Source organism: Labeo rohita, chromosome 21, assembly GCF_022985175.1.
Source record: "Labeo rohita strain BAU-BD-2019 chromosome 21, IGBB_LRoh.1.0, whole genome shotgun sequence".
Taxonomy (NCBI): domain Eukaryota; kingdom Metazoa; phylum Chordata; class Actinopteri; order Cypriniformes; family Cyprinidae; genus Labeo; species Labeo rohita.
The window spans coordinates 24,137,792-24,153,568 of record NC_066889.1 but is presented as its reverse complement, the minus strand read 5'-3'; the positions used below and the strand labels follow the sequence as shown (position 1 = coordinate 24,153,568).

Sequence of the window (15,777 nt, the reverse complement as noted above, 5' to 3'; positions counted from 1 at the left end):
TTGCATGAAAATTTGCATGCAAATCTGGTCAGTTTGAAACCCATGTACCATATAACAACATTTGCAGCTACTTTGTGCTGCATTTGCATCATTTATGAAGCTTCTGAAACTCCAGTCCTCATGTTGTAGATGCGTAATTATAAATTGAATTATTAAAAACATATTTTGTATTCCACTGGAGAACATGAGGGAGAGTAAATGATATCAGAATGCTTGTTTTTGGGCCATCTCTTCCTTGAATAGCACAAGAAAAATTGCTTGCTGACAGCTTCATGAATTCGACGTTAAGACAGAGAGAGCAAGTTTCCATAACTGTGTTCCTTGAATCAAATGCACCTGTTGGGAAGGCCACCTCACATTACAGATGTGTGTGCTAGAGAGTGTGTTAGAGTAGATAGGAGGCAAAGGAGATGTTTATTAGCTTGTCTAAGGAAAGAACGAAGCACTTCTAAGAACCTTGCGATGTTTTAGATCAGATCCTCCCTGTGGAGCTTTAAAGATTTTTTGGATTTAAAATCCCTCTATCTATGTCGGTGACACAGATGCAGGATAAACACTCGCCCAGCGCCCCTGAGAGGCATTAAAATATCTTTCAATGTCAAATTCCCCTCTGCTGTTCTGACAGTAATAATCTCATTCTGGCTTCGCAGATGAAAACACCTCAGAGATCTTCTTCATGATGTTTGTCAACTCTGATGATCGCAAGGCAGGCAAATATAGCCGCGAAGTGATAAATCGTCCGGCATGGCACATGTCTCTGCTATCAGGTAACCCACTTTGAACTAAGGGGGACGTGGGCTAAAAATAACCCCTCTCCCCAAACCCCCAAGACCTGTCAGCTTTACGTGAACCTCATATTCTCCAGACCTACATCACCGTTGAGTATAATTGCCCATTTGGATGTAAAAAAAGGTACTTGCTTCATTGTCTGGGGATTTTTTTTTTTTTCATGTTGGGACAAACCATTTGTGTTCTGCCTGCAGGGATCTGATGCTGAGCACTGGCTGCTTTGGACTTGGTCTCTCATGACAGATGTGTCTAAACTGAGGTAACAAGTCTGTCAAAGGTCTTCAGGTTTTATGGCTTTGGCTGCTAATTGGAAATTGTAAAAATTCTGAAGCCAGTTTTATTTATTTGAATGACATTTATAGTTTACTGTTACACTGTACTTTTCATGTTCATGTACTTTTCTTATTTAGTCGTATTATTTTAACACGCATAGGATTTGCCCATATAAAATACTGTTTCTGTCTTTTTTTACTACATTATCAAGTTAACATTTTTAACGATTGAAATGCATATAATAAATCAGTTATTAGTTACAGGCTGCGTATGTGAGGAATAATTAACCTTATTAATTTATGTCTCGCATCACGTCTCTTTAATTTATGACGTCTTGAATCTGACTGTAGTGCGCGATGACAGTTTAAGAGTAGCTTAAGAAAATCCTGCGTGTAGGAAAAACAGAGCTGAGTCATATTCATCTGATAGCTCTGACGTGTGAATCACGTATGGAAATACACACACGGGTTGATACAAATCTAAGTGGAAACTCATTTGACTAATTTTCCAGTGTAGCTTAACACCTTCGGTCAACAAAACAGGTTGTTTGTAATGGAAAAACCTGAATTAAATGCACTTATTTATATTTCTAAAATTAATTAAATTAGTTTGACATTTATTTTATGTATTATATGTTTAAAATAAAATATCATAATATATTTTAAAAATAATATTATATATAAAAATTATCGTAAAATCATTATTAAATAAATAATACAATATTTAAAGTTTAATTTCAAATGTATCTTGTTTAGAGTATTTTGATATTTTTATAAAAAATACATAGTGCTCATAATATAGTGGCAAACATATTGTGGTTGTACAGTGTTTACCATAGTATTACATCATATTACTCCAAGGCAGGCTACTAAAATGCCATGTTACCATGTCTAAAAGCCTGAATGTTGCTTTTTTAATTTATCTATAGCTCTCATTTTCTATGCGTATAATTGTTTCTTGTTTTATTTTTTTTCTTCTGCCATTTCCTCTCTTGCAGTGACGTGTGTGCAGTGATCCAGAGAGAGGAGATGACAGATGAGCGGGTTGACATGGCCGACCCAGACAATCTGCTGTTCTTGGACACAGAAGCTGTCAACTCTTCCTTTGCTTCACCGCCCATAGAGCAAAATGAGGCCGGTCATGCCACGGACAAGCAGACAGACGACAGCTTCAATTCAGTCCCTGATCAACACCCTGATTCAGCCCCAGGAAGCTCAGGATTAATGCTAGTTTCGTGCCAGGATGGGACCATTGAGAGGCATAGTACAAACATTGAAAGGGAAAATGAGAGCGGTTTAGTCTTAACACAGACTCTGGATCACACTGCAATGATAGAAATTACACTAAATCATCCAAATGATGATAAAACTGATGACTTTGGTACTGCTGCTGTAATGGAGACTGACAATATCACAAACAGTATTAACATCCCTAAAGAGGTAATTCACCTGATGGACGTAGACAATATGATAGACAGAAATCAAAATGACAAACATAGTGAGTCAAATACTAAAGAGGATCCAAATGAGGCTCATGACCCTCCAGATGTTTCATTATTAACAGAACACAACAGAAAAGAAGAAATGAGGCAAGACACCATTTCAAACCAGTATGCTTCCTTTGAAAGCACTGGACTTGAGGTTAGCCACATGGCTAATGAGAAAAGCTCATGCTTGATTGCAAGCAATGAGACTGATGCAACGTTCTCTGAAACCCTCATCCAGACTTGCCAGGATGCATCTGGAGGAGTTGATGTAGCAGTGGCAGGGGTGACTGCATGTACAAGTCATCCAGAAATGCATGACATTGCAGAAGACTTGACATGTTGGGGCTTTATAACCTCTCAGATACCAAAGAGAGAAGATCCGAAGACTGGCGTTCATCCTTCTTTGGCTGATTTGCATGAAGCAGACACTTTAAACATTTTAACACACAACTCCACATTATTAGACCCTTTAATGAGTCCAGAGGTTCCATTATTAACAGAAAACAACGGAGAAGAAATGAGCCAAGATGCCAGTTTAAACCAACATGCCTACATTGAGAGCATTGGACTTGAGGTTAACCAAATGGCTGATGATGATGATCCCTTGGTAAATAGTGTCTCTGATCTAATGGATAGTGAGCAAAGCTTGATTGCAAGTAATAAGACTGATGCAACTTCCTCTGAAACCCTCATCTGGATGTGCCAGGATACATCTGAAGGTGTTGATGTAGCAGTGGAAGCAGCGACTGCATATAAAACTCATCCAGAGATGCATGACATTGCAGAGGACTTGACATGTTGGGGCTTCACAACCTCTGAGATACCAAAGAGAGAAGATCCGAAGACTGCCGTTCATCCTTCTTTGGCTGATTTGCATGAAGCAGACACTTTAAACATTTTAACACATGACTCCACATTATTAGACCCTTTAATGAGTCCAGAGTTTTCATTATTAACAGAAAACAGCAGAGAAGAAATGAGCCAAGATGCCAATTTAAACCAGTATGCCTACATTAAGAGCATTGGACTTGAGGTTAACCAAATGGCTGATGATGATGATCCCTTGGTAAATAGTGTCTCTGATCTAATGAAAAGTGAGCAAAGCTCATGCCTGACTGCAAGAAATAAGACTGATTCAACTTCCTCCAAAACCCTCATCCAGACTCGCTGGAATACATCTGAAAGCCTTGGTGTAGCAGTGGAAGCGGCGACTGCATATAAAACTCATTCAGAAATGCATGACATTGCAGAAGACATGACATGTTTTGGCTTTTCAACAAAAAATCCAAAGACTGATGTTCAACTATCTTCGGCTGAATTGCACAAAGCAGACACTCTAAACATCTTAACACATGCCTCCGCATTATTAGACACTTTAATGAGTCCAGAAGCTCCATTATTAACAGAACACAACAAACAAGAAGAAAAGAGCCAAGACACCAATTTAAACCAAAGTGCCTCCTTTAAGTGCATTGGACTTGAGGTTACTGCCTCCGATGTAATGGAAAGTGAGCAAAGCTCATGCTTAATTGCAAGCAATGAGACTGATGCAACGTACTCTGAAACCCTCATCCAGACTTGCCAGGATGCATCTGAAGGTATTGATGTAGCGGTGGAAGTGATTAGTGCAAGTAAAACGCATCCAGTAATGCCTGACTTTGCAGAGGACTTGACATGTTGTGGCTTCACAACCTCTCAGACAGAAGATTCGAAGACTGGTTTTCAACTATCCTTGGCTGAACTGCACAAAGCAGACACTCTGAACATCTTAACACATGCTTCCACATTATTAGACACTTTGGGGTTGAACAACAATGTACTGGAAACAGCTGACATGCCAGTCAATGACAGTGAGATCATTCTGACTGTAAGACAAGACTTGGCTTCCTCAAATGTTGAGTTTAGCACTGGTGTTTTAACTCAGACAGTGCAAAATCTTCTACAGGATTCAAAACATGATGTAACAGAATCAAAATTCAGCAAAACTGAAGATTCCATGCTTGATAGAATGATTGAAACAAAGTTTCCATTGAACACCAGTAGGGTGCAACCACTGGCAACTAGTAGCAATGATCCAGTTGAAACAACTAATAATTCTGAGTCACCTTTTCCCCAATCCATGCACGAAACTTCAAAGATTGGTGAAAAACATGAGGATCTCTCGCAAGTGATCCCTTGCCCAGCAACTGTCACAATTAGAGATTTAGGTAACTGTTCTGAGGAGATCGATGGTGCTTGCTTAAAGTTCACAGGAACGGAACGTGATTTTGAGGCTGGTAGCGAGTTGTGGCTGGACGCTTGCCAGTTCTTGGCAGGTGAAGAGGATGGGGGTGCTATTTTTGACAAGAGAGGTCGTTCGTGTCCTCCCAGCCCCTCCACGGCCCATCCAGACAACACAAAAGCCTCAGATTACTCCAAGAGAAGGAACATTTCAATTGACCACCACACTGAAGACTGGGAGCTAAGGTTTCCACCTGTTGAGAGGTGGTCGTCCTCAGACAGCTGGGCTAGTGCACTTTCAGACTGGTTCCAGGCAGTTAACACCTATTCGGAAGACTCTTTGACTTCAAGCACTGGTCCTAAGCACGGTATGGCAATCCAAGACAACATTTTGGAGCAAAGGACAAGTCCTGATAATGCAAACAACGCTGGACAGACATGTCTGTCCTTCAACCTCTTAGAACCAGAAGAACCAGGTCAAGCCTTGAGTAGAGGACTAGTTGAGTCTGATAACACTAATGGAGCTCTTTTTAAACAAGGAGATAAAGATGGACTTCCTCCACATTCAGACTCAAACAAACAGGACATTACAAACAGGACATTGGAGAACAACATAAGTTTGTTGCAGAGCTCTGAATCTCATAAACCAGATAAGAATGCAGGCATGCATATGCCTAATGTATCGAAATCTCCTGCAAATGAGGACAGTGCCAAACTTCATGGAGGTCAGCAAATCCCTGGAGAGCTTTGGAGTGCAAAGGTGAGATGACTAGCACATTTCAAACACAATTAGCACAGGCAGACATAGACTACAGTGTTTTGACTGAGTTTTCTTTGGGTCTTCTGCAGTTTGCATGGAGAGATTTGCATTTCAGGGTTTTCATTTTCATTTTCAGTTTAAACTGAAGGTCAGTTTAACTGTATTGAAATAACCGCATACTGAATGCAAATTTTAAAACCTGAACATTAATAGGCAAAAAAGTACTTTGGTGGAACCATAGTTTAGAAATGCTTACTGTATTCACATACCATGGTATTTACAGTATATATAGGTACTGTAGTGCAAAGAATGCAATGGTTCAGCTCCAAAAATATGGTATTACTGTGATACAAAACATGTCAATACCATGGAATTTTATTAGTGACCATTTCCATTATGTAAAATCTTCCACGTTATTACGATGGAACGTAATCTTAAATAGCTTGCCACCTTTAACATTTCCATAAATAGGTCTTGCATGTGTGGAATGCTTTCATCGTGACTTTCATTATTTATTATGACACGCTGTGTGCTGGAAGAGCCAAGTCATTCCATACAAAAAAAATCACTTCATAATGTACACACTCACACTAAAATGTGTATTATATATTTATGTTTTTATTTTATTTTCCCCTATTTTCTACTCGAAGGAGGTTTGGTGTGATTTAGCTAACTTCTGGAGCCATTTTTGACATATCCATCACCAAAATATGGCTCAAACACACTCACTAATACCTAAACATTGACTACCCCCTCATACATACATGACAGACAGCTGTGGCTGCTGAGGAAATGTGAGGTGCACAGAAAAATACTGATAAACAGAAATGCAGACTAATTATAGAGGGTGGCGGATGATAATAGACCAAAGAGCAAAAGAGGAACTGGAGAGGCGGTGGGTGAGGGGCACGAGCACAGCTGAGGGCCGAAATACGACCCCTGCTCGCAAACTCAGTGTCGTACTGTACGACAGTTTCTCCAATCCACAGACCCTCGAGACAGCGAGAGAGCTGTGATTGGTTCACTTATGTTACACAGTGGCTGTGATCAGTATAATAGAGATGATCCCTTCCATAGCCAAGCACATGTGGCTCTAGACTGCGGCTTGAAAGCATAATGGTTTTTGCATTAGGCGGACCATCGCCTCAGTGAGGTATGTAAACAAAGAGCTAAATGTAGTTTGGACGAGAATAGGCCTAAAATTGACTTGTCAAATCATACAAATTCTTCACTTTCAATGCTGTCTACCTCTCATTTCTTTGCGTCTTCACCATTTAATGTTTTTTTTTTCAATGTTGTGTTTCAGTCGGAAGTAAATGCATTGGTGGAGGTGACGGAAGACCAAGTTTTCCAACTCGGATTGGTCTTCGAGGAGCAAAGTGAAAGAAGTTTTACTTCTCAAAAGATCTCAGCTTCCAAGAATTTAACTGACTGTGTGAGCGGTGAAGAACGGCGTCACGGCTCCGATGTTGCTCTTCGCACATGCCCCTCTCAATCGAACAGTCACGTGTCTTCTGAGGCGGGACGTGCTAAAGGAAATCATTCGTTTGGGCATTTTAATACCGAGGACTGTACTGTGAAGCCAAGAGAAGAGGAAAGAAAAATAGTTCCGCCGATTATTATGCCGTTTGCTCCGCTCAAAACTAGAAATACTTTCCTACATCATAGTTCATTGAAAAGTCCACAAGCTGGTCTAGTTTGTCAGCCTAAAGGGATTATTAATAAGATACACTCTAAGAGTGGTCAAAAATCAATCAGTAGTGAGGATTCGTCTGAAGAGCGCTTTCATACATGTGGAGACTTATATGATCCTTCTATCAAGGATACTAGGAGAAAAGCAGAGTTCAGTGATACCTGTGACATCAGCAAAGAGCTTTCTAACTTAATTTTACTCACAGGACAGCGTTTTGTGGTGTCTGAGGACAAAAATGTTGCATATGTCACTCTAGACTTGGAAGAACCCAGTTTGAGTCATTTTTCTTTGTCAAACTGCGAGGAACGACCTAAAATAGACAATATGCCTCACAAGACTTCCAAAACGTCCTCAGATGGTAAAACACGCTCTAAACATAAGGAGAAACCAGCTGAGAAGCAGCAACTTGGTATTCAAGGATTAAAAAAGCAAGATCTTCAGCCCCCATCCCAAGTGAAAGATGAGCTCAATTCAGAAGGAGATGAAAATCGTCCAGTTGCTGTCATTGAAACTATTGTTATCACAGAGAAGATTGTTCCTAAACCCCAAGTGAAGAAGAAAAAGAAGCATGGGGTACCAAAACCTGAGAATGATCCACCGAGTGACACAGGCAGCAGAAGCGCTCAGAAGAGCCTTGACGTGAAGGTAGCCTCAAATGGTATGGATAAGCCAGCATCTCATCTTCCCACCAAATTGGATGTTATTAACAAAGATAGCACTCAGAAAGTCATGTCAGTGAGACCCAAAGTAGACCCCAGTTTTGCTGCCAAGATGGACTCTGGAAGCGTAAATGCCACTCAGAAAGCCACCGCTATAAAACTCAAAGTAGATGCTGGTAATGCAGCCAAGATGGAAAATAAGACGTGCACCTCAGAGTCTCCAAGCACATGTTTACCCGGCATGCTGAATGATGACGTCAAGCGCAGGAGAATCGCAGACGACCTGTCTGGAGCTGTTCCGATAAGGACGAGGCCACAGCTGCCTGCAATTTTCCGCCAAGCAAGAAAAGATGGAGAAGATACAAATCGGAGAGCTTACAGTGAGGTCGTCAAGCAGAAGACTCCAGTGGCCAAAGAAGGTTCTCCAAATGCATTCCTGTTCAATTTCGAATTCGAAATCAATTTATTAGTACAAGGGTGTACAATCTCTTAGCTTAGTTAAAGGATTGGTTCACTTCCAGAATAAAAATTTTCTGATGATTTACTCACCCCCACATCATCCAGGATGTTCATGTGTTTCTTTCTTAAGTTTTGAGGATTTTTCAAGGACTTTAATGGGACTCAACAGGTTGAAGGTCCAAATTGCAGTTTCAATGCAGCTTCAAAGAGCTCTACACGCCGAGGAATAAGGGTCTTATCTAGCAAAAAAAAATACAATTTGTATACTTTTTAACCACAAATACTCATCTTGCATTAGCTCTGCGATGCATGTCTTCACGCATTATGAAATGATGTTGGAAAAGTCACACGTGGTTAGTTCTTTGTCTATACTTCAGTAGGGCGAAAAACTCTATCTCATTTTCTCCCCCAACTTCAAAATTGTCCAAAATCATTGTGTTGCCTTTTTTTTAACCAAGGGTGTTTGACTTCTTTGCGTGTTTGCTTTGTAAACACTGGGTTGGTACTTCCGCCTACGTCACACATGCATAATAACGTAATTATTCGTGAGGTCAAGCTCCTGCAAGACAAGCATTTGTGGTTAAAAAATAAACACATTTTTATTTATTTTTAGAAAATGACAGATCGTTTTGCTAGATACGACCCTTTTTAAATACTCGTTGACCCTCATTGAAGTCCTGGAACATTTTCCTCAAAAACCTTAATATCTTTTCGATTGAAGAAAGAAAGACATGAACATCTTGGATGACATAGGGGTGAGTAAATTATCAGGAAATTTTTATTCTGGAAGTGAACTGATCCTTTAAAGTTGGTTTAGCTGGTTTGCCAATTGGTCAAGTGACCATAAATCTCTACAACCAACCAAACAGACCAGCCTAATCAGCTTGGCCACCTTAGGGACGGGAGACTGGCTAATCATCTTATGATTCAGCTTGTTTTTTGGGGTGGAATAATATATTTATGAAAAATGAACTATAAATGATGTATTTTTATATGTTTTTGTTGTAGTTGTGGTTCCTCGTGTAGTCTCAGAGATCCAGGCTGACCCAGTCCCAGCCGACCCCCAGAACATCTCACTTTGGTGCCAGTTCAGTCCCGTCCCACCTGATGCTACCGTTAGGTGGACTAAAGAGGGAACAGTGCTGTCAGAGATAAACAAATTGTAAGAAAAACACTCTTTTCCTATCAGCCCTGGCTTCGCCTTACCAGCCTACATTATTGTCTGACTCTGGGTCCAAAATTGAGTTAGTTAACAGAGATGACTACATTTCGGAAGGACTATAGCTTTTTTACCACTTGGTGGCACTCTGTTCTCGTCCAAAACTGCTGTAAATTTTGGCAGAGACCTGAGTGAACATCAGCGCTCTAGTGATTCAGCCATGACTTGGAGTGGGAGCGAAATGAACCTTTTACATAACAGTGTGATTCATTTGTACTAAATGCTGACTGTGCCTCAGACGCTCTTAAACAGGCTTCTGCAGTCCAGAATGGTCCTTCTGAGATGTTTTGTAAGCTGTAATTGTAGTTTAAATGCATATAATCAAGATTCATAAATGAATGCACCCATCTTTGCCCAGATGTGGGAAGAATTATTGTTTTGCTATAAAAGATTTTCTTTTTTCTGTAGAGAGAAGGATGACGGCCGCTTCACTTTGAACATCCTAAAGGCTTGCAGTAAAGATCTAGGGCTGTACAAATGCAGCCTGAACGCTGCCAACATCTCTCTTTCGACCTCAGAGTACCATCTCACGTCTGAGGGTAAGACAAAGAGGGCTGCTTTCCCAGACTAATGATTAGAGAGGCTATAAATTACGATTTTAATTTGCTGATGTACTCCCTGACTAAGCAGAAAGTTAAAGCAGACACTCATGCTCTGAAGTTTTAGCAGGGTGATTGATGTACTGGGAAAAAAAAGCCAGATACAGACTTTTCCTCAAATACACGACCAGTCAAAAGTTTTTGAACAGTAAGATTGGTAATGTTTTTTAAAGAAGTCTCTTCTGCTCACCAAGCCTGCATTTATTTGATCCAAAATACAGCAAAAGCAGTAATATTGTGACATATTTTTACTATTTAAAATAACTGTTTTCTATTTGAATGTGTTTTAAAATGTAATTTATTCCTGTGATCAAAGCTACATTTTCAGCATCATTACTCCAGCCTTCAGTGTCACATTAACCTTCAGAAATCATTCTAATATGCTGAGTGGCTATTCAAGAAACATTTATTATTATTACTATTATCATTAGTATCAGTACAGTATTTAAAACAGTTTATCATTTATCAGCATTTATCTGAAATAAATGCTGAATATCTGAAAAAGCTTTTGTAAAATTATACATTATACCATTCAAAAGCTTGGAGCCAGTATTTCTTTTTTCTTTTTGGGAAGGAAATTCTAGAAATTAATACTTTTATTTAGCAAAGATACTTTAAATTGATCAAACATGATGATAAAGACATTTAGAATGTTACAAAATATTTCAATTTTAAAAAAATGCTGTTTGTCTGAACTTTCAGGTGAAAGAAACCTGAAAAATTCTACTCAGCTGTTTTTAACATAATAAAATAATAAATGTTTATTGAGCAGAAAATCTGAATATTAGAATGATTTCTGAAGGATCATATGACTGGAGTAATGATGCTAAAAATTCAGCTTTGAAATCACAAGAATAAATGACATTTTAAAATATATTCAAATAGAAAACAGTTATTTGAAATAGTAAAAATATTTCAAAATTGTACTGTTTTTGCTGTACTTTGGATTGAATAAATCCAGGCTTGGTGAGCAGAAGAGACTTATTTAAAAAAAAAAACAAAAAAAAAAAACCATAAAATCTTACTTCTTAAATTTTGGTCATGTATGTACAATTTGTGTCTGGGAAACCAATCCTCACTTTGTAAACTTGCAAACATGAGAAGACAATCAAACATATTACATTGACTAAACTGTAAAATTTTTCATTTCAGTGCTTATGGAACTAGTCATTCCGAGTCATGATCAGCCAGGTAAACAGATCTTTAATTTCCTGGTTTCTCTCATGTTCCTATGGCTAGCTAAACTATTGTGGACATTATGTTAAACAGAGATTTACTGAAAATTTCTGAAAGTTTAATTTTACAGCAGTTCTCATTCTGTTTATTCATCTCCCAGCTGAGCCCAGGGTTATGGATGGCGATGAGGAGAACATCCAGTGCAGCCCGCTTCTCTTTAAAGATGATTTTCTCTCAGACCAGTACTTTGGAGAGCATCAACCCGCAAGCATCGTGACCGAAAAGGTCCACTTTGGAGAAGGCATGCACCGCAAGGCTTTCAGGACCACACTTAGAGAAGGCAATCTGCCAAGCTTTAACCCCGGCCATCCCTGCGTCCTGAAAGTGCACAACGCCATCAGCTATGGGACCAAAAATAATGAGGAACTCGTCCAGAAGAACTACAGCCTGGCTGTGGAGGTGAGAATGGATGTCTCCGGTGAGATGTTTAATTAAGAAATTAATTTAATTAGTTTCTGATTATTTTTTCCTTCATTAACCAGGAATGTCATGTGCAGAATACCGCTAGAGAATATATTAAAGCGTACAACAGTGTAGCCAAGTCTGCAGAATCATTTGGAGAAGTGCCAGAGTAAGTACAAGAAAACCGAACACACAAACTGACAATACACACTTATGAAGTGTAAAAAGCACTGAAAAACTTGTACATTTGTTTCAATGTATCACTCAATCAGATATCTAACTATAATGTAGTTGCATGAGGTGAAAAAGTGTTTATAATAATATTTAATGTTTTTAAATGTCTTTTCTGCTCATCAAGACTGTTTATTTGATAAAAAAATACAGAAAAAACAGTAATATTGTGAAATATTATTGCAATTTTAAATTTGTGGTTTTCTACTTTAATATACTTTTAAATAGAATTTATTCCTGTGATGCAAAGCAGAATTTTCAGCATCATCACTCCAGTCTTCAGTGTCACATGATCTTTCAGAAATTCTACTTTGGATTCTTTGATGAATACACTGTTAAAAAAACAGCATTTATTTAAAATAAAAATCTTTTGTAACAATATACACTATTGTTCAAAGTTTAAGGTCAGTGATTTTTTTCTTTCTTTCTTTCTTTCTTTGAAATAAATGAATACTTTTATTCAGCAAGTATGTGTTAAATTAATAAATTGAAGTGATAGTAAAGACTTTTTTAACTTTTCATTTACCAGAGAATCCTGAAAAAAGTATCACAGGTTCCAAAAAAAATGTTAAGCAGCAAAACTGTTTCCAACATTGATAATAAATCAGCATATTTGAATGATTTCTGAAGGATCATGTGACACAGAAAATTCAGCTTTGCATTACAGAAATAAATTATATTTTAAAGTAAAACTATTAAATATTTAAAAAATATATATTTGTAACACTGTTAGGGTCTTTACTGCCACTTTTGAATGGTATGTACATTTCATAAGGCTTTAGGACATCAGAAACATATATATATATATATATATATATTAAATCATCAAATTGTCTTTAATTTCCCAGAATCATCCCTATTTATTTGGTGCACCGGCCATCTAACAACATCCCTTACGCCACGCTAGAGGAGGAGCTACTGGGAGATTTTGTGAAGTACTCTGTGAAGGACGGGAAGGAAATCAACCTGATGCGCAGAGACTCTGAGGCGGGACAGAAATGCTGCGCTTTCCAGCACTGGGTCTACACACAGACCGAAGGCAACCTGCTGGTCACCGACATGCAGGGTAAATAACGTACTTCCATTTTACCATATATTGCACATCATGACATTTAACAGTGGAACAATAAAAATGTAGATTCAAATCCAGCAAGGAATAAAGCATACAATTGTTTGGCATCACAAATTTTCTTTAATGTCCAGGTGTGGGTATGAAACTGACAGATGTTGGGATATCCACCTGTAAAAAAGGGTAAGTTCTGAATCCTAAAATATCTCAAATTTAAATGTTTAAAATATATTTAATTTAAATATATTTAAATATATACAAATATAATAGAATATTGATTTAAATTATTAATATAATTAATAATACATTATTTAAATATCTTGAAAATGGTGTAGTTCTTTTTAGGGTTGTCACTAACAATTATTTGTGACCCTGGACCACAAAACCAGTCAATACATTGAATAGCTCAAAATTATTGATTATTCTTTTACGACAAAACTCATTAGGAAATTAAGTAAAGATCATGTTCCATGAAGATATTTTGTAAATTTCCTACCGTACATATATCAAAACTTAATTTTTGATTAGTAATATGCATTGCTACGAACTTCATTTTGGACAAATTTAAAGGCGATTTTCTCTTTATTTTGATTTTTTTGCATCCTCAGATTTTCAAATAGTTGTATCTCGGCCAAATATTGTCATATCCTAATGTACATCAATGGAAAGCTTATTAATTCAGCCAAATTGCAGTGGAGGATTGTTATTTATATTTGTGACCCTGGACCACAAAACCAGTCATAAGGGTCCATTTTTCGAAATTGAGCTTTATACATCATATGAAAGCTGAGTAAATCATAAATCAGATTTGTTAGGATAGGACAATATTTGACCAAGATATAACTGTTTGAAAATATGGAATCTAAGGGTGCAAAAAATTAAAATATTGAGAAAATCAATCAATAAAGTTGTCCAAATGAAGCTCTTACTAATGCGTATTACTAATCAAAAATTAAGTTTTGATATATTTACAGTAGGAATTTTACTAAATATCTTCATGGAACATGATCTTTACTTAATTTCCCAATGATTTTTGGCATAAAAGAAAAATCGATAATTTTGACCCATACAGTGTATTTTTGGCTATTGCTACAAATATATGGTTTTGTCACATATTAATTTTTTAAATTGAATACTCCATTTGAATCGGGGAATTGTGACAGCCCTAGTTCTTATTAAAGCAGTAATACTGATTTTTTTTTTTTAAATAGCTATAAGGGATTCAGAGGAAACTGTGCCACGTCCTTCATCGATCAGTTCAAAGCTCTTCATCAGTGCAACAGGTACTGTGAGCTTCTGGGCTTGATGTCCCTCCAGCCCAAGCCGAAACGGAGCGTGGCCCCGCCGAAGCCAAAAACACAACCGGCGCCAAAGAAAAAAACCTTCGGCTCGGTTCTGAACGCCAAATCCTGATCTCACAGAGACTGAACTTCTGCTTGTAGGATAACTAGTGTTTGCGGTTTTGCTCAGGAACAAGCGTGTTTCTGAGACGTTTCTTTATTTGTAAGATGACATTCATCTGTAAGGACAGTAGGGAGGTTACTTCTTTCTTGAGAGCTCTTTTGTGCTTTTTTCAGTGAGCTTATTACTGATTTTTATTTAATTTTTTTATGTTTTTTAAGGGGTGAGTGGACTTTGACAATTGATATAACACTTTCTTGATGTAATATTCTTTGTTTAAACCAAAGAAATATTAGCTATAGTGTTTTATCCTGATTTACTTTGTTGAAAAGTATTCTTTATTATTAAGGGATGTGGCAGAGTAACAACAAGTTCATGTTATTATGATTGTATGTTATAATATGTGCAATAAGTATTTAGTTTATCAAACTGCTGAATCTTAAATAGATATTTACTTTACGAGTGACATGAATGTACAAATGTAACTGCTAGAACTGAAGTTTGAAGCTTCACATTTTGAATGTAAAAAAATCGTTTTCACACACAAAATAGTTTATGAATTTTTCTGTCATTTTTGATTTTCTAAAGTTGATCTACAGTGTCTCTGGGAAGAAACGAAGGATGAGGTCAATATGATACTGTGGAAAAGTTTGTACGCTTGCCCTAGTAAACAGCTGTTGATTTGCCTCAGTAAGAATGACAATCCTCCACCTTCACGTTTCCATCATCCTTCCAAAGTCATTTGACTTATTGCCTCATTGCTATATATAAGCACACACGTTTGAAGTCATGTATTTGTCCTGTTAATGTTAATGCACTGCACAATTCACCTGAAATGAAAAGTCGTGATGTTACTGTAGCTGTTTCTGCAAATCTAGATAGTCTTATCTGTTAGTGAATGTGGATTGAAGGTCTTGACTGAACCACAGTCGTCTTGTATTGGCTTTGAATGATCTCTCATCTGAATGATATATTGTGGAGTAATAAGTTCTTTATTGTGTCTGGGCTTTAGTTTAATCACAAAGTCATACAATTACTTATTAAATTTATTTACGTATTACTTATTACATTTTTCACATTTATTTCATTTTGCACTCTACAGTCTAGGGAGAAATACATTATTACTAGTTATTAGAAGTTAAAAAATATTTCACTACTTATTTTATATGAATGTTAGCTTAAAATAAAATGTAAAACCACTACATTTTAGTGTACATTTTCTACAAAAAATTTGAAACGCAATATAACTATGAGTTTAGTTTTTAAACTTTTAAACTAAAA

The 15,777-nt window shown here is 37.3% G+C and overlaps 1 protein-coding gene across 1 annotated transcript; it reads left to right on the top strand.

Annotated features, from left to right (window-relative positions):
- Positions 1–786: 786 nt before the first annotated feature.
- alpk2 (alpha-kinase 2) lies at positions 787–15,560 on the top strand. The gene is made up of 12 exons (XM_051093680.1): positions 787–912; positions 984–1,048; positions 2,060–5,528; positions 6,835–8,299; positions 9,348–9,501; positions 9,967–10,097; positions 11,310–11,348; positions 11,494–11,792; positions 11,876–11,964; positions 12,875–13,092; positions 13,230–13,278; positions 14,307–15,560. Exons 2-12 carry the CDS (start codon positions 1,026–1,028, stop codon positions 14,506–14,508), a joined length of 6,138 nt encoding a protein of 2,045 aa, XP_050949637.1. The 5' UTR covers positions 787–912; positions 984–1,025; the 3' UTR covers positions 14,509–15,560.
- Positions 15,561–15,777: the final 217 nt, after the last annotated feature.

Coding starts and splice junctions, on each gene's coding strand:
- alpk2 (XM_051093680.1), top strand. CDS start 1,026: ATGACAGATGTGTCTAAACTGAG. Junction 11,965..12,874: donor TCATTTGGAGAAGTGCCAGA/GTAAGTACAAGA, acceptor TTAATTTCCCAG/AATCATCCCTATTTATTTGG. Junction 13,093..13,229: donor GCTGGTCACCGACATGCAGG/GTAAATAACGTA, acceptor TTTAATGTCCAG/GTGTGGGTATGAAACTGACA.